This window comes from Atheta coriaria, unplaced genomic scaffold (genome assembly GCF_025399875.1).
Source record: "Atheta coriaria isolate IRGN ID8LTWV9N9 unplaced genomic scaffold, Caltech_Dcor_3.1 hic_scaffold_5_pilon, whole genome shotgun sequence".
NCBI lineage: Eukaryota > Metazoa > Arthropoda > Insecta > Coleoptera > Staphylinidae > Dalotia > Dalotia coriaria.
Genome location: NW_027045447.1, coordinates 568981 through 594735, shown reverse-complemented (window position 1 = coordinate 594735; position 25755 = coordinate 568981). Strand labels below are relative to the sequence as shown.

General features: G+C 36.4%; 2 protein-coding genes across 17 annotated transcripts; one reads left to right on the top strand and one right to left on the bottom strand.

Moving 5' to 3' along the window:
* Positions 1–7487: 7487 nt before the first annotated feature.
* ATP8A (ATPase phospholipid transporting 8A1) lies at positions 7488–22847 on the top strand. 11 transcript variants are annotated; one of them, XM_065303165.1, is made up of 15 exons: positions 7489–8012; positions 11663–11769; positions 14702–14846; positions 14912–15454; positions 15522–15906; positions 15970–16717; positions 16780–17018; positions 17077–17883; positions 17940–18058; positions 18120–18254; positions 18455–18553; positions 19820–19851; positions 20226–20338; positions 20627–22207; positions 22275–22847. In XM_065303165.1, the coding sequence occupies exons 2-13, from the start codon at positions 11688–11690 to the stop codon at positions 20276–20278; spliced, it is 3387 nt and encodes a 1128-aa protein (XP_065159237.1). In that variant the 5' UTR covers positions 7489–8012; positions 11663–11687; the 3' UTR covers positions 20279–20338; positions 20627–22207; positions 22275–22847. The 11 variants fall into 11 exon arrangements, with proteins under 11 accessions (XP_065159233.1, XP_065159237.1, XP_065159229.1 ...); XM_065303157.1 differs by lacking the exon at positions 19820–19851; XM_065303164.1 differs by lacking the exon at positions 20226–20338.
* On the bottom strand, positions 22735–25422 carry LOC135792508 (polyglutamylase complex subunit TTLL1-like). Of its 6 annotated transcripts, none has more exons than XM_065303170.1 (7): positions 25075–25422; positions 24653–25029; positions 24136–24594; positions 23510–24077; positions 23226–23456; positions 23063–23172; positions 22735–23010 (listed from the first exon to the last, which is right to left on the bottom strand). In XM_065303170.1, exons 1-7 carry the CDS (start codon positions 25249–25251, stop codon positions 22851–22853), a joined length of 2082 nt encoding a protein of 693 aa, XP_065159242.1. In that variant the 5' UTR covers positions 25252–25422; the 3' UTR covers positions 22735–22850. The 6 variants fall into 6 exon arrangements, with proteins under 6 accessions (XP_065159242.1, XP_065159243.1, XP_065159247.1 ...); XM_065303171.1 differs by having other exon boundaries at positions 24653–25012; positions 25079–25421; XM_065303175.1 differs by having other exon boundaries at positions 24653–25012; positions 25177–25419.
* Positions 25423–25755: the final 333 nt, after the last annotated feature.

Sequence of the window (25755 nt, the reverse complement as noted above, 5' to 3'; positions counted from 1 at the left end):
AACAAACTTCTAAAAAAATTATAGCGCTGCCTCCAATAGTTTATAAGTTATTTATTAATAACTATAAAAACAATTTCAAGAAAAGCAAAAGAAATAAAACTTGATGTTTTCGTCAATTCCAGTCATAACAATATTGAAAATACTCGGCGTAAACAACTTTTATTGCCTGAGATGACTGATCGCAGTCAAAATGGCGGCCAGTCGAAACGCGAGACGCTAAAAAATTCAAGATCAACATTGAATTCGTATTTTAATGTTTAATTAATGATCTAACCTACATTCCAAGTACATTACATTACTTTGTTTAACAAAAGCCCGCGTAGAGTACAGAAACAAAGTCTAACAATACACACATGACTTAAGTCACGATATTAAACATTAAACATACATGACAACGGCGACAGCGTCAGGTACACGAGCAAAAATCAACGTAATTTATGATTTACTCGAGAAAACTCTTATTTTACTCGCCTGGAATCATCCTACTTAAGTATTTTTAATTCTCACTTAAGTTAAGTATCATACGCAGTCATCCTTTGTCATTTCCGGAATGCAGATAACATACATAAATTTTTATGAAACACCTTAGCGTTGGTATTTCCGGGGTACAATCAGGATATTAATCAGAAATGAAACGTGATTAATTGTTCTAATCGTTGATGTAAAACTAATAGGCTACAATTAGGCGACGGGCCGTGTAAGAAATTATATCGCTCGTTAATTTATTATTTTATGAACTGGAGCACTTCACTTTATAATAATATTTATTTGAAGTGTTTAGAAATTTATTACACGTTATATTTAATAGGTACATGTGTAGATCCAGATGGACACATTGTATATTTAGGAATATTAATATATTTACGTCAGTAACTCACAGTGATAAATTAAATTTAAGTAGAGTACTATGTCAGGTTCAATTCAAAGGTAGAGATATTTTTTTTTAATTTTAAGATGATTTTAGAGAAGAAAAATTTGTTTTAAGTTTGGTTATGTCATTTGACAGTAAATTGGGAATATATTCATTACATTTTTTTAAATTTTTTGGAGAATTTCTATTAAAACAACGATTTTAGAGCAGAAAAATATTTTTTTAGGTTATTTTATGTCATTTGACAGTTAATTCAGAATATAGGCAACTAATATTACATTTTTTTTTAAGTTTTAAGAAGAATTCCGCTTAAAACATCAATTTTAGTAAAGAAAATAGTTTATAGGTTAGGTTATGTCGTTTGACAGTTCATTCTGAATATAGGCAACTAATATTACTTTTTTTTTAAATTTTATCCAAAATTTCTATTAAAACATCAATTTTAAAGCAGAAAAATACTTTTTTATGTTTTCTTATGTCATTTGACAGTTAATTCAGACTATAGGCAAAAAAATCACATTTTTTTCTAAGTTTTAAGAAGAATTCCGCTTAAAACATCAATTTTAGTAAAAAAAAAATAGTTTATAGGTTAGGTTATGTCGTTTGACAGTTAATTCTGAATATAGACAACTAATATTACATTTTTTTTAAATTTTATCCAAAATTTCTATTAAAACATCAATTTTAGAGCAGAAAAATATTTTTTTAGGTTAATTTATGTTATTTGACAGTTAATTCCGAATATAGGCAAAAAATCACATTTTTTTCTAAGTTTTAAGAAGAATCGCAAGTAAAACTTCAATTTTAAAGAAGAAAAAATTTTGGGTGTTTGGTTATGTGATTTGACAGTTTGATGTTGAATATAGGCAACCAATATTACACAATTCCTATTACTCTCATCAAAACATGAAAAAAAATCCAACATAACTCGCTTGTTACAACGCAGTCCGAGGGTTGCGAGGGTGCTAACATGGTTAACTGCAAATAACATCCATCCACACAAGCGTAGAAACTAAATATAGCAGCATTTGGTGCGCCAATGAATCATTTCGCGGTGTCATGGCTATTTCTCTTTATTCACGCACACCAACACGCGATGATTCGTGTATTCATGCCGGCGTGTCGGGGTTGGCGGAACGCTCGGCGATATCGCGACGCCACCCTCCTCGCTGCCGCTGCTGCTGCCGAAATGCGTCCCCGAGGTTCGCTTAGCGTCGCGACGCCGTTTGATTTATGTCCGCGTCGTCGCATCATGCTCATCCGCAGCAAGAAATTGCGTGAAGCGAATTTAAACATTTTTATATTTTATAATTTCGCATATTATTTGCATTTTTTTGCGTCGGTTAATTTCATGGTCAATGAATTACCGGGTAATTAATCAATAAAATATTGTTTGTAATGTTTATGAGCACTTCTTGCGCATTGGTCAACAATAACTGCAATTTACCATTGCAAAACCGTGAAAAATACTTCCTAAGAGTAAAAAATAACGGTTTTTTACTTTTATTCAATTTTAATAAAATAAATTTTATTATTGGCTCGTTTAATTATGACATGTCGTAGTAAAAAAATGAAAATTTTTACTAATCCACACTAATTAACCCGAATTTTTAATTAAATTTTTCCATTCGCCGCAGAAAAATCTTCTGAATGCACGGAATGTAAAAATTTAATGAAAAATTGAATGAAAAATTTCAAAAGGAAAAAGAATTCACTTTGGATGAGCTTTTAAATTGGATATTACGATATTTTCAAACACTTTTAGCTTTATTTTGCGATATTTAGGTGTTTTTTTTTTTTCATAAAACAGTAAAAGTAATTAATTTTTCGTAATTATTTTTTTTGTATAATTGTTCGGGATAAAATTTTGAATAGTTTGGTGTAATATTTTGGTGATAAAATATTTTTATTTATAAGTTATAGACAAATTTGTGTGGATTTTATATAATTTTTATAAATCCAACTTTAATTGCTTATAACTTTTGATACAAAAATTTTATCAAATTAATTTTACAGATTATTGCGGAGAATTTAATTCTGAATTAACTTTTGAGGGAATTATTATGATTCCTCAAATAGTTTATAAGTTATTCAACATTTAATGATAAAAACGCAAATTAAATCGACTTAAAACGTCATAATTGTGTTTTCAGTTAGTTTTTATTAATTTCTTAAAAACTAATTAACTTGCCGCAATTATTATTTTAGGAATTTGTTCATATTTAAAATGTGAATAGTTTTGCGTAATATTTTGGGAATAGCCTTTTTGTTTATAAATTAGAGACTAATTTGTGTGGATTTTTCAGGCATATTTTTAAAAATCAAACTTTAATTGTTTATAACTTTTGTTTCAACAATATTATCAATTTAATATAATTAATTTTATTATTGGCTCGTATAATTATGACATGTCGTAGTAAAAAAATGAAAATTTTTACTAATCCACACTAATTAACTCGAATTTTTAATTAAATTTTTCCATTCGCCGCAGAAAAATGTTCCGAATGCACGGAATGTAAATGTCATAAAAGGAAATAAAGATAATCTGAGCCCGCCCGCGCATGGCGCAACGATTAACGACATAATTGACGTGCGAAGATTTATTTCGAATTCGTTTGCGCGACGATTGTTTGCGCTCTTGCGGCGTTTATGGCGGTGCTGCTCTGATTCTTGGCGCGCCGATTGTTTTACAGCGCGCCATATAAACGGCGAAGGTGCCACGCAGGCATTTATGTCAATGTGTGATGGATAAATACGTTAATCCGGCGTGGATTAAACAATATTTACCGGCGCGATATTTAACGCTCGATTAAATACGTCAATATGTTTCACTGGCGGCCATTTTGAATCTGCATGTTGGTGGAAATGCCTAGAAATTTGATTTTTGATGAAAGTAATATGATTTGTGTATTATTGGTTGCCTATATTATAGATAAACTGTCAAAAAAACATAAGTTAACCGAAAATTGTTTTTCTTCTGAATTTTTTGATATTTTAGTTGTTTTTTTGATATTTTTGCTTAGTAAAATAAGTGTTTTTTTTTTGACGACACCGGTTTGTGTAATATTGGTTGCTTATATTAGGGATAAACTGTCAAAAAACATAACCAATCCTAAAATATTTTTTCTTTTGAATTTTTCTGATGTTTTAGTTGTTTTTCTGATGTTTTTGCTTAGTAAAATAAGATTTTTTTTTACCACACCGGTTTATGTAATATTGGTTGCCTATATTAGGGATAAACTGTCAAAAACATAACCAAATCTAAAATATATTTTCTTTTGAGTTTTTTGATGTTTTACTTGTTTTTTGATGTTTTTGCTTAGAAAAATAAGATTTTTTGATGAATACAGTTGAATTGTGAGAATAAATGAATGTGATTCGGTGTGAATCAGTTAATTTGGTTAATTTGTTGACGCCGCCGTCTTTTGTGCGCCGTTGCGATTGCGAAACGCGTTTTACAAGTGTGATTTTCACAACATTTGATGCTTTCGTTTTGTTTATTGTATTTGAAGCCACAGAATCGAGTTTAGGAATTTATTAAAAAATCCTAGGGTCAATCTTTGGGTCCTGTACTCCTCTTGTGCTGGTGAAATAGACTTTGTTGTCCCGGTCGCATGCACGCGGTTTATTACAGGCCGAGAAATGCCGATAGAAACGGATCGCATCGTCCGGCGCTTTTATTGTACGGGCAATAAAATGCATATTACGCTCATGTTCATGTTCTGGTCGCCGGCCGCTGCAGATAAAGACATGAAAACCCAATGGAAGCCGAGCGCGCGGCCATCATGCTTCGTCGGACGACGCTTTTTTCTTGGCGTGCCGACATTGGGCTTTTTATATCTTCACGTACGGCCATAATGATTAATAAAGTTAATGAAAAATTTCAAAAGGAAAAAGAATTCACTTTGGATGAGCTTTTAAATTGGATATTAAGATATATTCAAAAACACTTTTAGCTTTATTTCGCGATATTTAAATTTTTTTTTTAATTTCTTTAGAAATAATTTAGTTTTCGTAATTATTTTTTTATATATTTGTTTAGAATTAAATTTTGAATAGTTTTATGTAATATTTTGGTGATAAAATGTTTTGGTTTATAAGTTATAGACTAGTTTGTGTGGATTTTATATAATTTTTATTAATCCAACTTTAATTGTTTATAATTTTTGATACAAAAATTATATCAACTTAATTTTTACAGAGTATGACGGAGAATTTAATTCTGAATTAACATTTGAGGGAATTATTATGATTCCTTAAATTGTTTATGAGTTATTCAACATTTAATGATAAAGACGCAAATTAAATCCACTTAAAATGTCATAGTTCTTGTTTCAGTTAGTTTTTTTAATAATTTCTTCAAAACTAATTAACTTGCCGCAATAATTATTATTATAGGAATTTATTCAGAATTAAAATGTGAATAGTTTAGCCTATTATTTCGGTGATACCTCTTTTTGTTAATAAATTAGAGACTAATTTGTGTGGATTTTCAGGTATATTTTTAAAAATCCAATTTAATTGTTTATCACTTTTGATACAAAAATTATATCAACTTAATTTTACTGAGTATGACGGAGAATTTAATTCTGAATTAACTTTTGAGGGAATTATTTTGATTCCTCAAATAGTTTATGATTTATTCAATATTTAATGATAAAAACGCAAATTAAATCAACTTAAAATGTCATAGTGGTGGTTTCAGTTAGTTTTTTATTAATTTCTTCAAAAGTAATTAACTTACCACAATTATTATTTCAGAGATTTGTGTGGGATTAAATTTTGAATAGTTTTGCTTAATATTTTAGTAATTGCTCTTTTAGTTTACAAGTTAAAAACAATTTTGTGGGGATTTTTAGATACATTTTTAAAAATCAAACTTTAATTGTTTATAACTTTTGTTACAACAATACTATCTACTTAATTTTTACGAAATATGATGGAGAATTTAATTCTGAATATACTTCTGAAAGATTTACAGTGATTCCTCAAATCGTTTATGAGTTATTTATTTATTACTATAAAAAACAATTTTAAGAGAAAACAAGACTCAATAAAACTTAACTTTAAAAAACAACTTAAAAACATAATTCACCGAAGATAAAATTTTAAAATCAAAATTAACATTTTTAATTAAATCATTTTAAAGCAAATTTTACTAAATAATAAGATTTCTGTGTTTTCAAATTAACAAAAACAAATTTTCTGCTTTTTTGATAATTCTTTGTTGATTTGCCACCACCAAACAGTTTTATGTCACATTTTAATACTTATACTTATACTGTATCGTTTTACGAGCAAATCAAAACATCAAACTCGTTCACAACGGTCTGACTGACACACAAAAAAAAAGACAAAGTAGAAGACGAAGATATTTAATTGCTCCATATATTGATGCATAAAAATGTTTTATGTTAAGCGAGAGGACATTAAACGCTTGTTTAACAGCCTGTGCGTCGTTTAACCTCGGCCAATTCTAACCAAACTTAACAGAAATGTCAAAATCACAAAATGACAAAAATAACAAACAAAAAATCATTTTATTTATTGAATTCGTCATGCGTTTCAGTTTGTTGGTTTATTTTTGAACTTCAACGCCAACTTTTATTAAATATAAAGTGTATTTCTTTGAAATTACTCAGAACCCAGGTAGTTTTCAATGATCTTGTCATCATTAAACGGCGAACGTGTTTTTATTACGCTTTTTTTTTCGGATAAAAAGTATAAAGGTAATTTTAAAGGCGAAGGTAACTCGTCACTCCAGCATCTTCAACACTTCAACTTCAACCATCGTAAAATAACCCGGGAATGATTTAAGTTTATTGCGATTTTCCACGATGTAAAAATCCAAAGCACCAAACTCGTTCTCTTAGCACTTTTGTGACTTTATTATTACGAGTCGGCCGCTCGAATTGATAATTTAATTTCGTCGCGCGTTTTGTTTGCGTTCGCGTGTTTTAATTCAACGGAAATATTCTCAGCGATTGTTATCGGCTGCAACGGCATCGTCCGTGAGCAAATATCAGGCGGGGGCGCGCGATATCTTCCTCTACATCTTGAACAAACGCAATGTGTATGTACACATGTTACACTTGTCGGCTTTGTTCGTTGAAAAGCCGCAAATGGAGACAATGTGTGTCACATTTAACATCGAGGGCGTTAACTGACTTCACCTCTCCAGGGAGGGATTAAATTAATTATTCCCGGGCGGTTTATACTCACCAGAAACTCAACTGGGAGTTGTAGCTAATTTTTATTTAATTTTTAGCGGTTTAATTTGTTTTTCAATGTTTGATATTTGCAATAACGCAACATTTTGTTTGTTTTTGTACATATTTAATGGAAAATACGCGAATATCGCGTAATACTACATGTAATATTTAATTATATTACAACAATGTGTGTTATTATACGTTAACAAACAATATTTAACGGCAAAACAACTCATTTTAACATTATTAACATTTATAACATAGGCAACTTATTACATACAAAAACTTTATAGTTTCATTCATAGATGGCGTCGCATTTGAGCGAGCGCAACTTTATTTTAATTCGTATTTCATCCGCTAGAGGTCGCACCATACACCAAATACAGATTTTATTCGGTATTTATAAAGCGAAATTCACAAAGTGAAATCTTACAAGGCTCACCATACGAATAATCGCTTTATAAAACACATCCACACACACATCATGACTCACGTGACGTAAACAAAACGGAAAGTTTTACGCACAGCGCATTGCCTTTTACGTGCGCTGTAAGTACATTCGAATTTCGTTTGGTCAGAGGGTAGGAATAAAATAAAGTGCGGTTAGAATTTACGCAACGCTAAACGCAACAATTGAACGAGGACACACAGACAGCCGGTGCCCGGATACGTGTTGAGCATATTCCTAAGCGATGATCGATGTGACGCGCGACACGGTGTGTCATTATCATCAGGCGGTCGTGAAGAATTCGCGTGCGTGAAAGAGTGTAAAACCGATCGAAGACAGACCGTAGATATCGGTTATCGGTTATTATCGCAGCATACGCCTTTATCGCAGGAGCAGTGATACAAGTAAAGAGGAGTTTGCATGATTCCTATGAGTGGCATTCCATCACGATCGGAATATGAAGACATAGGATATGGTTACGGTAAGCACCTAATAAGAATGTAATTTTCATGTTGTATCTTAACATTTAACACGAATTAATACACTGTTACTCATAAATTACATTTTTGGACCGTGGTTTTGGACTTATGACACATTTTATTATTATTATTACATATATTTGTTGATAAAATAAGTCATGACACAGTTTGAGTATATTTATAAATATGAAGTGAGTGGAGTAATATTTCTATACACATGATATACAGGGTGTTTTTTTTATTGTATTTTATGCGTTATATTAATTTTTTTGGTTTTGTTTTGTTTTGTGCACAGTTGTATAATAATTGCGCGATAAACGTACGTTGATAAGGAATTTATTTATATCGTGGTGGTGTTTTACAGTAAAATAACTTGTGTATTAAGTCATGGGAGGTGGAAATAAACGTGAAATACGATTTTTACATCCCATTAAGTCATGGGAGGTGGAAATAAACGTGAAATACGATTTTTACATCCCATTAATTAGGTTTTAATTAAATTTGCCTCGTCGCAGCCATTCGGCGGTTTTATTTTCCGTTTAGGAGGCTTTTAATTTAATTAAAAATCCAATGCACTAATGCAATACGAGTAGGTACTTCTTTCTATATACAAAAAAAAAAAGAAAACGATGACAGAGAATTGTGTTGCGCATATTTAATCAGGTGAAATTTCTATTTTTGTTGGTCTTTTTATAACTTTTTATGTTGTTTGTATTCGTAAGTTGAAGTGAAATTGTTCATGCAATTAATTTCACTTCCTGGCATAATTGTGCTCGCTGCGTTACGCTGTTCCATTGTCGAGCCGGTGTAATTTACAGCGCGTAGATTAAAAAGCGTGCGTTGTGATGGGATGGATGATGATTATTCAATTGTGCAAATTGTTCAATTTCTTGCGCATGCCGTGGGGAGTTTAATGAAGCATGTTGTGACATGCGGTGTTACAATCTGATTGGAGTGTAGAATTGAGGAAAATAGATGAGAAACGCGCGGATATTTTTGTGATGGAAGTGGATAGATAAATTTAACTGCCACCTACACTACAGGTTTTGCCATTTTTGCAAAGAGGAATCATAAATCGAGTCAAGGTTTTCATTTTTTAAAGCGTATAAATCAATATTGATGTCAGGAATTTTTTTTTACATACAGTGTAGCCTAGTAGCCTAGCGATAGACTCCGTATAACGTCGAAATTTATTTGAAATGTGTAGTTTAGTTGCTTTATATTAATTTCCTTGTTATTTACCAACATTAAAAAAGCTTAGAAATTTTTTTGGGAAGAAAATGAGCAAAATATAATTTTGTAGTGAAAATTTAGTCGAAAAATGAAAAGAAACAATGAAAAGATAAAAGAAATTCAAATGAAACTTAAAAAATTACATTGGCACTTCTATGTTCGGTGTGTATACCGCAAGTCCAACATAGGACTACACAATTTAATACTTAACCTCGTTCTTTCAATAATATTTCGGAAACTAAAAGTGATAGAAAGGAATACATTGCAGATTCTTAATCAATGGGAAATTTTTAATGAAAAAAAATATTAAAATGAATATTTTCTTAGTTTTACTATGAATTCTCTACGAATAAATATGAAATTAAACTTTTGCAAAGTTTATGTCTCAAAATAACAATTTCATTAATTTGAAAATTGTTGACCTATAGTAATTAACAAGTTGTCACACCTTATTACTCACGTAATTTGATGCACAATCATCGTTCGCTTGTTATCAGCGCGCGTACGACACACAACGCGCTATCATTTATTCATTCGCGCGATTGTACCGCCCGAAGTTGTACACGAGCACAATGGTTTTGTTGGCATTGTTTTCGCAACACGCATTTCGCATCAGCATTGAATTGGAGTAATTACCCGTCATTACAATGACAATTAGGTAACTTTTGTGATATTTTTTCCTCATATGAAATGTTTTTTTTTTGTACAAAAACTAAAAATTTACTCATTTCAGTCTCTGTAAGACTGAGCATTACTTAATTTAATTAGGAACGGAAGCAAGGTGGAGCGAGGACACGTCGCCTGACGATAAGAAAGAAATGCTGCGCCCTTTTTCGTCGTCTTTCCGCTATTGCAGTGTCACGACGTGATTTTCTCGTCCATTTGTGCGTCCATCCGATTGCTATTTTCGCGTTTCGCCGCGGGGAGGCATATTATATAGGTCATTCAAAGCGCACCCTTAAATGTCATCAGTGTACTCATTTTACACAAAACCAAAAAAAAAAACATAAATTATCTTCTTGCTTTTATCACCCGTATAATTTTAAACTTATTTTTTATCGATCGTAAAATTTACCATGTGCATTCTTTATTAAATCGTTAAAAATAGACGCTGTACGGAAATATAACTTGCGAAACAAATTAAGGACGAGCGGAAATGTACGCCTGGGAGCGCCGTATAAAACCAAAGAAAAGAGGATAGACGTGGAGGTGTAGGCTCGAAAGGACAATGGACGATAGTCTATCGCCAGCTAAACGAGGAAGGAGTGTCGCGATTGGGGTTTATATCGCGGCCTCGCCGTAACACGTCATCATGTCATGATTTTCGGCTTAATATAATGACTCGGTCGGATTTAGTAGCAATTTGCTTTATTATCGCAAGGAGAAAATGACAGATATGCGAAAAAATGCGTTTCCAGCTGGAAAATACATCGCATCATTAAAATTTATTTATCTACAGATTGATAATGATATTGTTTGGGTTGGATAGATTGAAATTTTCATAAATGTCGGCGTGGCACGCGAAGGACGTGCATTTTCCTGCAATCTGCACAAGTTTTAAGTAATAATACAACCTTATTACTTTATTAGTCACTCTGTATGTGATGAACTCACTTAAATGTCATCACTATTCGTCATTTTATGCTCTTTTTACGAAAAGGTAACGGAAACATATACAGAGTGTTTTTGAAAAAAATTTTAAAAACATTAAAAATATAAATTAAATTATTATCATTTCTAAAATTTAGACTTTGTATACGCTATGTAAATAATTATTATTTATTTTATTGCGTTTGTGTTATCTATATTACCGTGAAAGGATTAAGTTGGATTTGTGGGATTTGGTGGAGGCGCCGGTGTAGTCTGTGAGTGGTGGAGGCGCCGTTGATAATAAGCGGCGCGCGATTATCGCCGCCGGCAGTGCCGGCAGTATGTCAGTCGGAGGCAGGACGGTGCAGGAGTCGCGCGTGTCTGTTCCGCTTTTATTTTTTCGAATCGTGCAGGCGCACATTTTACGCTTTTGATTTTTATTCACACACAAGAAAACCAAACTCAACGCACATTTCTCGTCGAAAATTCGTATTAAATTCAATATATAACGCTAACGACTAATTTCGGGCACAGGTGACTAAACTTCTAACATTTTAACATGGTTTTCTGTTGTATTGTGGGCTTTTTTTGGTAGATTTAAGAGTTGATCCTTTATTAATCGATATATTTGTGTATTTTTTGAGTGTAGCCCAAAGTAATCTAGTCTTTCTTTTGTTTTCTCTCCGTGTGTTTTGTACCCCGCTGCGAATGATGCTTCTTCATCACCACCCTCAAAAATAAATCAAAATCCAACACAAATTTGAATTTAAAAAAAATTTAATCAAAAAACAAACACACAAATACCGCACGTTACGCGCGCATGCTGCAGTCCGTCTGGGGTGGCGTAGTTCCGGATGAATCATCAAGTCATTGAATTGGAATCTGTGCCTTCACCCGATCCATTCAACAGCTCAACAGAACTCCATCCCCCTGCAGGTACTTACTAATGAATTGTACGTTGTTTGCTATTTTATTTTAATTTTTATTCGTTGACTTTTAGTGGAAATAAGTAGCGCATGTTTTATTTTTTTAAATTACGAGTAAAATATTGTTGTGGTGTTGATTGCATGTTGTTTTTTATACGCAGTTTTAGTGTTTGTCTCATGTACGAGTATTCTACATTAATCGATGGTTAAATGTTGCTGTAGAGTTTGTTTTGACTCGCGTTTGTTTGAAAATGAAAGATAAGCGATAGCAAATCATTAAAAGTCGACTAGTTTATAATGCGACGGTTTTTCTGAGTAAATAGTTAGTATTTCTGTAAATAATGATAAAATTATTGGTATATTTTTAGTAAAAATTTAAAGGTTTTTATTTTTGGCATTTTTGGTTGTTTTTTAAATGTTTTTGGGACTTGCGGACGAAAATAGCTTTCAATTTGAAATTTTTCTCTTGAAAATTATGCCGAATATGTTTTTTTATTGCTCGTTTATTTTACTTTTTGAGATTTTTGTTTATAAATTAAAAATAAGTGATAATAAATCATAAAAATATGATTGGTTCCAAGTTTCAAGACATTTTTTCAATATAAATAAATCATAATTCCTCAAAGAAAGTAAAATTTCGGTCACAATTTTTCAAAAACTTAAAATTTGTAAATTTTTGAGAAATTTTTAGCTGTTTTTTAATATTTGTGGAACAGGTGGACGAAAATAGCTTTAAATTTGAAATTTTACAGATGAAAATGATCGCAAACATGTTTTTTATTCTTCGTTTATTTTACGTTTTGAATTATTTGTTTGAAAATGAAAAATAAACGAGAATAAATCATTAAAAGTTAACTAGTATTAAATTAAACATTTTTTTCTATATAAATAAATAGTAATTCTTCAAAAAACTATAAATTTTGGTCATATTTTGTCAAAAATTTTAAATTTTAACTTTTTGAGACATTTTTAGCTGTTTTTAAATATTTGTGGAACAGGTGGACGAAAATAGCTTTCAATTAAGAAATTTTGCGTTGGAACTAATCGTGAATATGTGCCGTTTTATTGCTCGCTTATTTCACTTTTCGAAATGTTTTTAACAACTCGCTGTGAGTTGTAAACTCGACATTCAGTAACTAGGCTACCTAAATATCAACGCACATCATAGTATCATAATGTCACGGCCTAATTTGGAAATTGTTACGTTACGCTGGGCCAAACAGAAGGCCATTCAATTAAAAACTATTTTCCACGCGCAACTGCAGCGATAAAATGACAAAATTACACGTTGTGCAAATTATTGATTTTTGTAATAAAACGCACACACTACCAGAGCAACTGAACATTTAAATTATGAATTGTCAACACATTTAAACTCTCTCAATACCATTATACCAATAATTTTATAATTTTAATCCTAAAATAAAAAATATAATAAAAAAATTAATATTTTAATCAATGATATATTTGATTAATGTAACAAAAGTGTAAGTACTTACAAGTTACACTTATTGCGGCTGATAAATCGTCGGAAATTCATTAGGAGCGCACTCGCGCGTGGGTGTTTAAGTTGCGCTGTGATACACATTCGGTATCGAGCGCCTATCGATTCATCGCATGTTGTCAATGTGCGCCGGAGTTAATTTGACCGCCAGGCTGTGTCTGTTCTGTTATTGTTTGCATTCCACGTTGCTCACACTCTTCTCTGCTCGATGCACGCCACTTTGTTGTTGCCGGCACACACACACACACCGGCAACACCGAGGCGCCTGATAAATTATTACTGCATATTTCGAATTTTATCGACGTCAGCAATCATTTAGTCATGATGTGAATTTTTAGAGTTCAATACCGGTATACCGGTATTTAAAAAAAATAAAAAATCGTTGTTTTAATGTGAAAAATTTGAAAAAATATAGAAAAATATCGGTATTTGATAATAAAAATACCGGTATTGATACCGGTTTTTTTTAACTTTTTGAATTTTCTGATATATTTGATAGAGTAAGGAAAAATAGTGTAAAATATCGGTATTTGTAAATAAAAATACCGGCATTTGATAGTAAAAATATCGGTATACCGGAATCAATACCGGTTTTTTTTTAACTTTTTGTATTTTTTGGTGCATTGGATGTTGAAATAGTTTAAAAAATGTAAAATACCGGTATCAATACCGGTATTTGATGAAAAATTTCCCAATATTTATTTTCTTGACGCAAAAATATTTAATTTATACAATCAGACAATTTGTGCTGGTGTAGTGTCCACGTGTTGCGTTATGATTGTGTTCTTTCGTCGCCTGAAATCGATTCGAAACTTTCTCAACGAAACAAACGAAATAATTCAGTATTCCGGTGATTATTGCAATGTTGGACGCATAAATTCCTTTTTTACTCTTTTTTGAATGAAGTTTTTTACATTCTTCTTCTTTATTTCTTGGTAATTATACGAGGCATTGTTTGTTTTCCAACAATAAAGCTGAATAAAAAAAACCGAACGAATGTTTGTCGCGTGGCGCGCGTGCGTCACTCGCACATCCGACTTTTCCGCCCCACGGCCCCGCCATCGATTTTCGTCCAGCGAGAGACTCGCGACGTCCGCCGTCGCCGTAGCGTCGCCTCGCGGAGGCCTCAGACCCCATCCGTGCGCGTCTACCACCCTCCTAATTGTCGCCCTGGAGGCGCATCCACCATTTTCTCGCCCCGTCCATATTGCCACCCTACGTTCCGTCGTCAATCGAAAGATGTGACCTAGATTTCGTTGACGTTTTGTTTTCGCACGCCCGATTCAAATGCAGCGCAATGCATTTTTATAATAATTTCTATCAGGTGTTGCGCGGCAGGCTTTCGGTGGCAGGCTGTAAGTTTCACGCATGTATTTTGAAAAAGAAAAATATTTTTATTAGAAAATAAGGGTTGTGTTTAAATGTTTTTTGTTTGTAGTGGACGAAGATGGCCCGTCGGGTGCATCGCCAGCGCGAGGCGGACCATCGACGTCGAACGAAAATCGGGTAGTCTTCATCAACAAGATACAAATTCAACCAGGCGTTAAATTTATGAGCAACCGCGTGTCCACAGCCAAATATAGGTAAAAATACATCATTTCCTCCTTATTAAAATCATAAAAACATAAAAATTTCATTTCATTTGCAGTGTAATTCGATTTATTCCTCTGTTCCTCTTCGAGCAATTTCGACGATGGGCGAATATCTTTTTCCTGATGATCGCCCTCCTCCAACAAATCCCGGACGTGTCCCCCACCGGCCGATACACCACACTGGTCCCATTAATTTTCATCCTCTCGGTGTCGGCGATTAAAGAAATCATCGAGGACATCAAGCGGCATCGCGCTGACGATGAGACAAATCATCGCAAAGTGGAGGTGCTGCGCGGGGACGCCTGGATCTGGGTGAAATGGCTGCATGTTGTCGTTGGGGACGTCGTCAAGGTCAAAAACAATAACTTTTTCCCCGCCGATTTGGTGCTGATTTCAAGCAGTGAGCCGCAGGGCATGAGTTTCATCGAAACAGCGAATCTTGACGGTGAGACAAATCTGAAGATTCGTCAGGCTTTGCCCAGCACCGCTGGCTACACGGCCATCTTTGATCTGGCGCAGTTTTCCGGTGCGGTTGAATGCGAACCACCCAATAAACATCTGTATGAGTTCTTTGGTGTTCTCAAAGAATCTGGTAAAATGTAAGTAAATGAATTTTTAGCAATTATTTATTTAAAATGTTAATAAATTGTTGTTTTGATTTCGTAGGCCAATGCCACTTGGACCTGATCAGATTCTATTGCGTGGCGCAATGTTGCGCAACACATCCTGGGTGTTTGGCGTTGTGATTTACACCGGCCACGAAACGAAACTGATGCACAACTCAACGAAAGCGCCATTGAAGCGGTCCAGCGTTGATAAACTGACAAACGTACAAATCCTGCTACTGTTTGGTATCCTATTGGTGATGTGCTTGATCTGTGCCATTTTTAATGAAATCTGGACCGCGCGACACTCATCCGTTGACTGGTACATCGGCTTGGAGAACATCTCGCAGAATTTCGCCTATAACCTACTCACGTTTGTGATTCTCTTCAATAATTTGATACCTATCTCGCTGCAGGTGACGTTGGAGGTCGTGCGATTCATTCAGGTACCGTATTTATAGCCGGCGTGACCTTTCTTCGGGTAATAAATCATTGATAACTCTCTGCAGGCTATTTTTATCAATATGGACAAGGAGATGTATTATGAGGAAACTGATACGCCCGCCATGGCGCGCACGTCGAATCTGAACGAGGAGTTGGGGCAGGTGAAGTATGTTTTCTCGGATAAGACAGGCACGTTGACGCGCAACGTGATGGAGTTCAAGCGGTGTGCGGTCGGCGAGCAGATCTATACGTTACTGAGTGATGACAGTGAAGTGCCACAGTTAGTACAGCATATAAACGAAGGGCATGAGAACGCAGAGTTACTTAAAGAGTTGCTAGTCTTGCTGGCCGTGTGCCACACTGTGATACCAGAGAAAATGGACGATGATTCAATCGTTTATCATGCGGCGTCACCGGACGAGCGTGCGCTGGTCTATGGCGCGAGTCGTTTCGGTTATAAATTTCTCAGCCGCACGCCGAACTATGTCGAAGTGAGCGCTTTCGGCGAAATCGAGCGTTATGATATTCTACACGTGCTGGAGTTTACCTCGACGCGCAAGCGAATGTCGGTGATTGTTCGCGATCCTCAGGGACGACTGCGGCTGTTCTGCAAAGGCGCCGATACAGTAATTTACGAACGCTTGGCTGCAAGTGATGAAACGTACAAGGAAATCCTCCTGCAGCATTTGGAATCGTTCGCGACGGAAGGTCTGCGGACTCTGTGCTGCGCTGTTTCTGACCTGGACGAGGAGGGTTATCAGAAATGGAGTGTCAAGTATCATGAAGCTGCTTGTGCCATTCAGGGACGTGAAGGTTAGCGTTGAAATTAGGTTAGGCATTAAATACGATTGATTATTTTGTGATTTATGATTTAGAAAAATTGGATGCCGTCGAGAATGAAATCGAGCACAGTTTGAAACTGATTGGAGCAACGGCCATTGAAGATAAATTACAAGATGGCGTTCCGGAAGCGATAGCGAAGCTATTGCAAGCTGATATTAACGTGTGGGTACTGACTGGGGACAAACAAGAAACTGCCATTAACATTGGTTACTCCTCACGGCTTATAGTGCAGGGCGCGCAGATGATTATACTTAACGAAAATAGTTTAGATGTATGTGTATTTTTGTTTGTTGTTTTTTTTACAGAAATAATGTCTGGGAATGTTTTAGGCTGCCCGCGATGCCGTCCTCAGACACCACATGGACCTCGGTGATAATCTGTGCAAACAGAATGACATTGCGTTGATTATCGACGGCAAAACGCTTAACTATACGCTTAACTGCGAGCTGCGCACGGATTTCATCAAACTGTGCGTGTCTTGCAAGGTGGTGATCTGTTGTCGCGTCTCGCCGCTGCAGAAAGCCGAAGTGGTCGAATATGTCACCAAGTTTACCAAGTCGGTAACGCTGGCGATTGGTGACGGTGCCAATGATGTCGCCATGATACAAAAAGCGCATGTTGGCGTTGGTATCTCCGGCGTGGAAGGCTTGCAGGCGGCGTGCGCGTCTGATTACAGTATTGCACAGTTTCGTTTCCTGCTGCGGCTGCTGCTCGTGCACGGCGCGTGGAATTACACGCGCATGTGTAAACTGATCCTCTACAGTTTCTATAAGAATATTTGTCTGTACGTGATTGAATTGTGGTTTGCGATCTACTCCGGCTGGTCCGGGCAGATCCTGTTCGAACGCTGGTCGATCGGCTTGTACAACGTGTTTTTCACGGCGTTGCCGCCGCTTGCGATGGGATTGTTTGACAAGGCATGCAGCGCGGACATTATGCTAAAGCATCCGGGTCTTTATAAACCCTCGCAGAACGGTGAGCTGTTTAACGTGAAAGTATTCTGGATTTGGGTGCTCAACGGCATGCTACATTCCGCCATTTTGTTCTGGATGCCGTTGCTAATGGCCGAGCACGATAATGTTTGGATGAATGGCAAGGACGGTGGTTATCTTGTTTTAGGCAATTTTGTTTATACTGTAAGTACAAGCATTCCATGATTAAGTTGGATTCTTGATTGATTGTTTTGTTGCAGTTTGTTGTTGTTACTGTTTGTTTGAAAGCTGGTCTTGTGACAAACTCATGGGTATGGCCCACGCATTGTGCCATTTGGGGTTCAATTGGTCTTTGGTTTATTTTCGTCATTATTTACAGGTAGAGTGGAATGACAGCCTGTTTGCAACGTGAATTATACGAGAATTTGTTGTGTTTGCAGTAACATCTGGCCACTTTTGCCCATTGGCAGTGTAATGACGGGAATGTACATTCTCATGTTCTCGTCCGCCGTGTTTTGGCTCGGTTTTATTCTGATACCGCTGATTGCAATCATACCAGACTTTGCGACTAAAGTGTAAGTACTTAACCTGTCATAACCCAGCCTGTTCACTACCCATTTCCTTTTAGAACAATCTCCACCTTGTGCCGGCCTGGTTATTGTGCGTTCGCTTCATCCCGGTTCCATAATTCCTTGTTTCCTACACACCGTAAAGATTTTTGTTTATTTTTATTCATTCCTGATGCAATGTGATGTGATGTAATGCGCTGTTTTAGGATACATGGTAGTATCCGGAAGTCAACTGCCGACATTTTGAGAGAAAACGAGATCAAGCATCCGGAATCGATTGATTTGAGCCGCGACTCGAAGAATTCGTAAGTACACTCAACTCGAATCCCCATCGGCACGTAATTAAACGCTTGTTCTGCAACTGAATTGACAACTTGACGTAATCTTTGCGCCACCAACCCGCATGCATTATCAGTCAGTCATTATTTGCCCCCGAGTACTCTTTAGTTTACATTTCGTTGACAATATATCCCCTCCTTCATTTGTTTGTGATTCTTGCATGGCTTCTCGATTAGCTCACTATTTCCTTTCTAGATGTGATACTGTTCTGTACGAGTTTGCTGATTGAGATGATGCGATGCCACCGGTGGTTGGATGTTAACGTTTGCAATGTTGTTTTGTCTTGCCTTGTTGTAACAGCGTACCTTTGTCGAAACAAACAAGCCGGAACATAGCAAAATCAGAAGCATTGGCATTTAATGAATTCGAAACAAATTGGCAAAGTCACCAGACAAGGATAATCAGTGATAATCAGTTTTGATATATATATATATTTTCTCATTTTGTGAGTTCATCCCGTTGGAGGGGATGTCTTGTACAGTGCGACGTGCAATAGTCGATAGCAAATTATTTCTTTGCGATTCTTTTCTCTTTTGTTCGATTTAGTTATGGGAGCGTGGTTGGGCTAAAATGGTGTCCGACGAAAAACGTCATCACGCCCGCCGCCACTCCGTACGCATGAAACAGCTTGTCCATTCACGGAAACGTACTTGTGATACTGTGCAATAAAACTAAGGCAACACATCGTTAGACACATTCCATTGAATTAAGAGTTACGAACAAACGCACAAAGCAGTAGAAGTTGTTCCTAAAAACTAATTTTTTCCATTGAGGCGCATTGTTTCCCAAAATAAAACAATGTGCCACAGTGTTTTGTGATAGATAATTAGGGAGTAATTAATAAAAACAAAATGCGAGGCGCACAAGGTAAAACGCATCAATTGATGCATCCAACTTAGGGACCACGAATTTACAAAACGTAATTTATTGTTATACATTGCAAGCACAAATGGGCCATGGAATATTCATAGTTTTGTACTCATATTTAGTAAATTTGATTGTAAAATTTTAGCGAGACGAAGCAAACCGAATTTATCGCCGAGCTTTTTTCGTTGTTGTTTCAAACTGTTTGTGATTTAATTTGCATTCCAGTAAACAATTATTAACCGAATTAATCAATGCGTAGTCAATATGATCCTCCACAAGCTAAACAAACTAATCGAAACGCCGACGCAGTTCTATTTTATTTGTGTCTCGATGGTATTGTATTAATGTCTCGTTGTTTTTGCAAGACCAATGCATGCTCTGGAGAGATTCGCAATTTGTAAGTATCATTGGTTTCTGTTATTTACCTGGTTTTGTTGTAGTCTAGATGTAGTTAGTATGAGTTTTGCATTCGCACTTTTTGGGAATGTTAAATAACATAGTTTACAAGTTGACACCAATGGCACCTTCACACAACGAACAGAATTAGTCGCTAACTCATTCAATTCAATTCATCTCACACGAAACACACAAGCCTTTTGTAACCAATCCTCTCTGGAATACTGAGAGGATGTATATTTTCGGCGGCATGTCGATGTAGAATGCCTTAAAATGCACGCTTGTCTTTTGCCAACTTACCTACAAACCAAAACCTCTGAGAAACTCGCAAATCGTCGGAGATGCTGTTGATGCTGTAACCGCTGCTTCTAACAGTCAACAGTTGGAGTCGCCTACCTCGAGACTGTCGGAAACTGCTCGCCTGCTGAAGAACGTCCGCAGCGTGTTTTCGCGTCGAACGCATACGCGCGTCGACATGGAGCTGTCGCGTAAGTATCGCTTAACACCTCGCCAATTCGTTAAACATCCAGTTTCAAAGCAAAGTTTCCATTGATTCGAAGCACTGCGCGCGCTTTTTACAAGAATTCGATCGTCGCATTTGAACATCCGCCATGATACATTTCAGTAGCGCCATTAGCGATTAGATTCTAGTGTATTTGTGCTGTAAAAACTGTACATAATACTAACCGATAGCGATTAACATTAGAAACGGTTTTCATGATTGATTTAATACTGGTGTAGATGTTGGTGTGGTAATTGTTATTTTGTGCGTTTAGACGGCTTCGCGTTCTCGCAAGAGGAGGGTGGTTCTGTGTCCCAGGCGGATGTGATCCGGGCCTATGACACCAACATCCCCAAACCGGCTGGGATCTAAGCAGATTTGGTATTCTACATCAACTCTACAAGAGGTGCAGACGGTGGTGCGCAACGGTACCACGAAGAGATATTTTCCTAACTTTCGATATCAAACGCATGACATATTTTTGTGGTTCCACTCTATGATATGATATATGATATGAAACAATGTGTCAAATATAACAATCTTATGTAAATACTAACTAAGCTAACACGGATCATTCGATCGATCGATATGTAGATAACAGGCTGCGATTGCAATTGCAAAAAAGCCGATGCACGTAAATTCCAACGTTTCAATTGTTTCGAAAGGTGATTAGAAAGATGAAACAAATCCTTATATTTATAGAGACACTTTGTTCATTGTACAACTTTACAAGAAAAACTACTAGGATTTTCCAAACTCGTATGGTTTGACGTTGATGATGTAGACAATGCATAATTAACGATTCATGATACTAAACTCTAAATTATAAGAAACGTGCCTTCAATGTTAAATGTTCATATTTTGTGATAAACCGATGCAAACAATTTGTGAATCATGTTTGAGTACTGTTTGCTTGCTTTCACTGGATGATTGTACGCGTGTTGTTGACTTGTATATAATTTCCGGCCTACGTATAGATGAGAAAAACTATTATCATATCAATCAATGGATGATCTATTTTGTTATTGTGTATTTGTGCGTCTTGACGTGCAGATAACTGCTAGCAAATTGTTACACTTGTTTACGAATCTCTTAGACAAAGAATTAGCTGGGTGTTGAGGTGTTGTTTATGTGGATATTCTCATTTTGTATGTCATCAGTGTATCGCTTCGATTGTGTTGACTTTTAATACGTGTGATAGAATAATATCATGTACCTCATCTTCGAACTTTTACCAAAATGGCGGCACTCGTGGACGCATTGGATGTGTCCGAACAAAATAACAAAAATCTTATGCATATTTATAACATAATATATACATATATATATATATATATTTAAAATGAAGACATTGTGAATCTAAACAATTTTAACTTTATTGATACTAAGAATTTAAAGAGAAAACATTATAATACGTATTTGAGGGACTTTAAAATTCATGGCGAAATCAAACTGAACACTGTACGTATGACGATTATATTATTGTATGCATTTCTTGAATTTTATTTTGGGTGTGCCAGCGGAAATTTTAGAATATAGGTGATCGAGAACATTCGAGTATTATTGTCGATGACCTCACTGCAATAGTTTGCAACTTTTGATTAGATGACACTAACTGATTAGATAATCGCACGCAAAATCAATAGTTTTAATATTTATTTCAATCAATTTGTCTTTGATCGTCAAGGTTTGAAGGTTTACTTCTGATAATTGTTTTCTTCTTTGAGCCAACAAAATGAGTAAAAAACTTGCTGCATTTTTACAACAACCCATAGATGATTATCAGTCGATTCGTGATGTACCAGGAATTGGCCAAAAAACTCTTGACCAATTATATGACGCCAATGTTAAAAAGGTACATAACTGACTCATTATTTTTTAAGCAAACGTTTATTATCTTTTCTAATTAAATTTCTGTTTAGACCAAAGAGCTGTATGAAATATTTCAAAAGCATCCGGACTTTGTATCTTTCAATCGGGCGGTGATGCGATTGTATGAAGTAAGCCTCCCAAAAGCAACGTTTACTGCTTTCATTGAATATGATAAAAAATACAATGAAAATAGTAGTGGAAGCCAAAGCACTTCAGGACAGGCTCCCAAAAGAGTCGAGACGAGGAAATCAGCCCCAGCATCTACGTTCAAAGCTCCTCGTAACAAACCATTGAAAAGACTACAGAATTCAACGCCGACAACTACTAAAAAATATGAGTTATTTATTGAGGAACCACTGGGTGAGAAAGCAGTTAATTCTATCCCAGGAATTGGACCAACAACAGCAAAATCTTTGAAAAATAAGAAAATTACCAAGGCGTATCAAATTTTTGGCGAGTACCTACGGTGTGGCAAGGATGATTTCCTATTCACAAAATGGATGACCTCGGTTCAGGCAAATACTAAATTTATTCAGCAATGCATTGACGCGATGAAACATAAATGTGAAATGATTTAAATTGATTTCATTCTGTTGACAATTATATTACACTACAATTTGGAACGATTAAGAATTGAATGTGTTCCTCCATCTTGTATTTGACGCGTATTTTCCAGTGTACTTCTCGACATACTCCGGATCATCAGCGTGATTAATCAGATCTTCATCGATGAGCAGCTCAAAGTCCTTAATCTGATCGGGCGTCGCGATTTTATTCCATTTCGTACTGCAAGCAATAAGTGAGGATATTTTTCCATCAATAACATCAACGATCTTACTCTGGCACTCCATTGGGCGGCAATACAATGGAGAAAATGTTGTCAATCAGTTTATGTTTGAGAATTCGATCGTTCGCTGTTGTTGACGAGAGGGACGGTGACGCATTCACCTATAATCAGCATGTGAACCACCGAAAACAAAACTGAAACACTGCATGAATACCTCGATAAGCCACGGTTTTAATTTGTTGTCGATGATAATATCGTATCCATAACACTCGAAGCAATGGCGGTCGGAGGCGAGGATCGGCTGCACTGCTTTCAGGGAATGAATAATCACCCAACTGATTTGATCGAAAAGTCTCTCAGTCACTTCCTTTCCGCGCGTGCTTTCCAAATAGAGACGTAGATTTTGCACGCTTAGCTTACCACCATGGATTGCATTATATTCCGCCTAGGAATAGATCGTCAAAACGTAAAAAAACGATTTGTGGTTGAATTTCTTACGCCATGTTTTTGTACAGATACATTCGTTAGATGCACATACATATTATCCAACTCCGCCACGCTGGAGTCGTACTTAACCGTACAAAACCGACAGAAGCCATGTTTGAATTGATACGCTTTGAGGGGACGAAAGGATGTTACCAACACGTACAACCGCAGGTCAAATTTCTTTCCGCCGATCAACAATGGATTGTTGATGTACTTGCAGATCACATAACTTTCCTTCACGAATGAATTCGGAAACACGGCGTGCTTGGTATCGCGCGACCATTTTTTCAATTTTGACAGTTTATTGATGAGGAAAATGCCGGTGCCCTGCGACTTGCCGCAGGGCTTGATTATCCAAGTACTCTGCGGTGATTTTCGATATTCTTCAACGAACAGGTTATAATCTACGGGCAGGACGAAGGTGACCGGAATTATATCGAGGTATAAATATTTGGCGTCTGGTCCCCGTTCGGCCATGCAATTGCCTTCGCGTTCCAGGTCCTTGCGATATCGTTTGATGTTTTTTACAAGTAAATCTTTCCGGGATATCTCGTAATAGTTGGGGAAGTGATTGATTAGCCTAGAAGTTGATGAAATTCAGCTGAATAAAAGATTATTGGTGTGGCGGTTGGTGTTACTGGTTTTCATTCATTCGGTAGCCGCTGTCTACGCTGAAGAGATTTCGGCATGTTTGCGTTGCCGCCCAGTAGATATTCCACGCGTCGTCAGGTTCGACGTGAACCCATCCTCTGCGTTCGCAGATGCACGCGACTTTGGCCCTGTCCAAATCGGTACTGAACGCGATCTCAACTTTATCGGGCATGGCGAAATTTTGCGAACATTGACACAATCCGACACGAAAATTTCTAATTGTCAAAGTTTGATTGCTACTCACGCCGTGTTTCTGAATGGACACATTGGTGAGATGCACGTACATGTTGTCTAGCTCCGCCATATTGGAATCGTACTTGACGGTGCAGAATCGACAGAAACCATGTTTGAATTGGTAGGCTTTCAGCGGACGAAAGGATGTGACTAAAACGTAGAGGCGTAGGTCGAATTTTTTGCCTCCAATCAACAATGGATTATCAATGTACCTGAAATGTTGGAATGTTCTACAGATTGTAATTATCGTGTGATTGAAGCTTGGTAAACCTTGAAATAACATAGGCTTCCTTGTTCAGTTGTGGTTGGAAGATGTGCTTGGTATCGCGTGACCACTTCTTCAACTTGGAAAGTTTGTTGATGAGAAAGATGCCGGATCCTTGCGAACGTCCGCATGGCTTCATGATCCACGTGCTTGCTGGCGACTTGCGATACTCTTCCACGAACATATTGTAATCGGAAGGTAACGCGAATGTCACAGGCATGAAATCCAAGTGGATGTAACGCGAGTCGCCACGCTCCGCCATTGGATTACCTTCTTTCTCCAGCTCGCGCCGGTAACGCTTGATGTTCTTCACGAGTAGATCTTTGCGTGACAGCTCGTAGTGGTTGGGAAAATGATTAATAAGTCTGGAAATAGCGGCATTCTTGATTGGGGACGTGTGATTTGTGTTGTGTGTGTGCGAATGTACCCACTGGTTATCATTCATGCGGTAACCACTGTCGACGCTGAAGATGTTTTTGCATGTGGCCGTACCCGCCCAGTATACATTCCATTCTTCGTCTGCGCCTACCTGGAGCCATCCTCGCTTTTCACAGTTGGAGATGACGACACTCTTGTCCAAATCGGAGCAATATTGCACGCGCATTTTGCTTGTGTTAAATTGTGTTTGTATTTAGATGCGATTGGGACGTGGTTGTTTTGTCGATATTTTAGTGTCGCGCATTCTGCAAATGTCCCCAAAGCGAATCAAATATATTACTTTAAGTAAGAGGGACAATTGCGAGTTGCGCACGCGCTTGTGCACAGATGTGTATACCAACTCCACTGCTTTTACTCTTTCGCACACACTGTGATTCAACAAAGTATAAATATTTGCTTAGATCATCCGGATAACATTAACTGCGCGTGACATAAATGCCTACATCATACATTCATTCGCCAACGGCCAACGATTTACTAAGAACGCCTTTCATTTTCTTATATTAATATTAATTATATCAACCAATATGAATAAAAAAAATACCAAAACAAACAATGAAGCCATGGTGAAGTTTGAAGCAATATTCAACAACCTGTGCATTTCTGAAACGGACGCAAATCCAACCGGTGAGGCGATTGAAAGTACTTCCGGAGCAGGTAAGAAATGTGG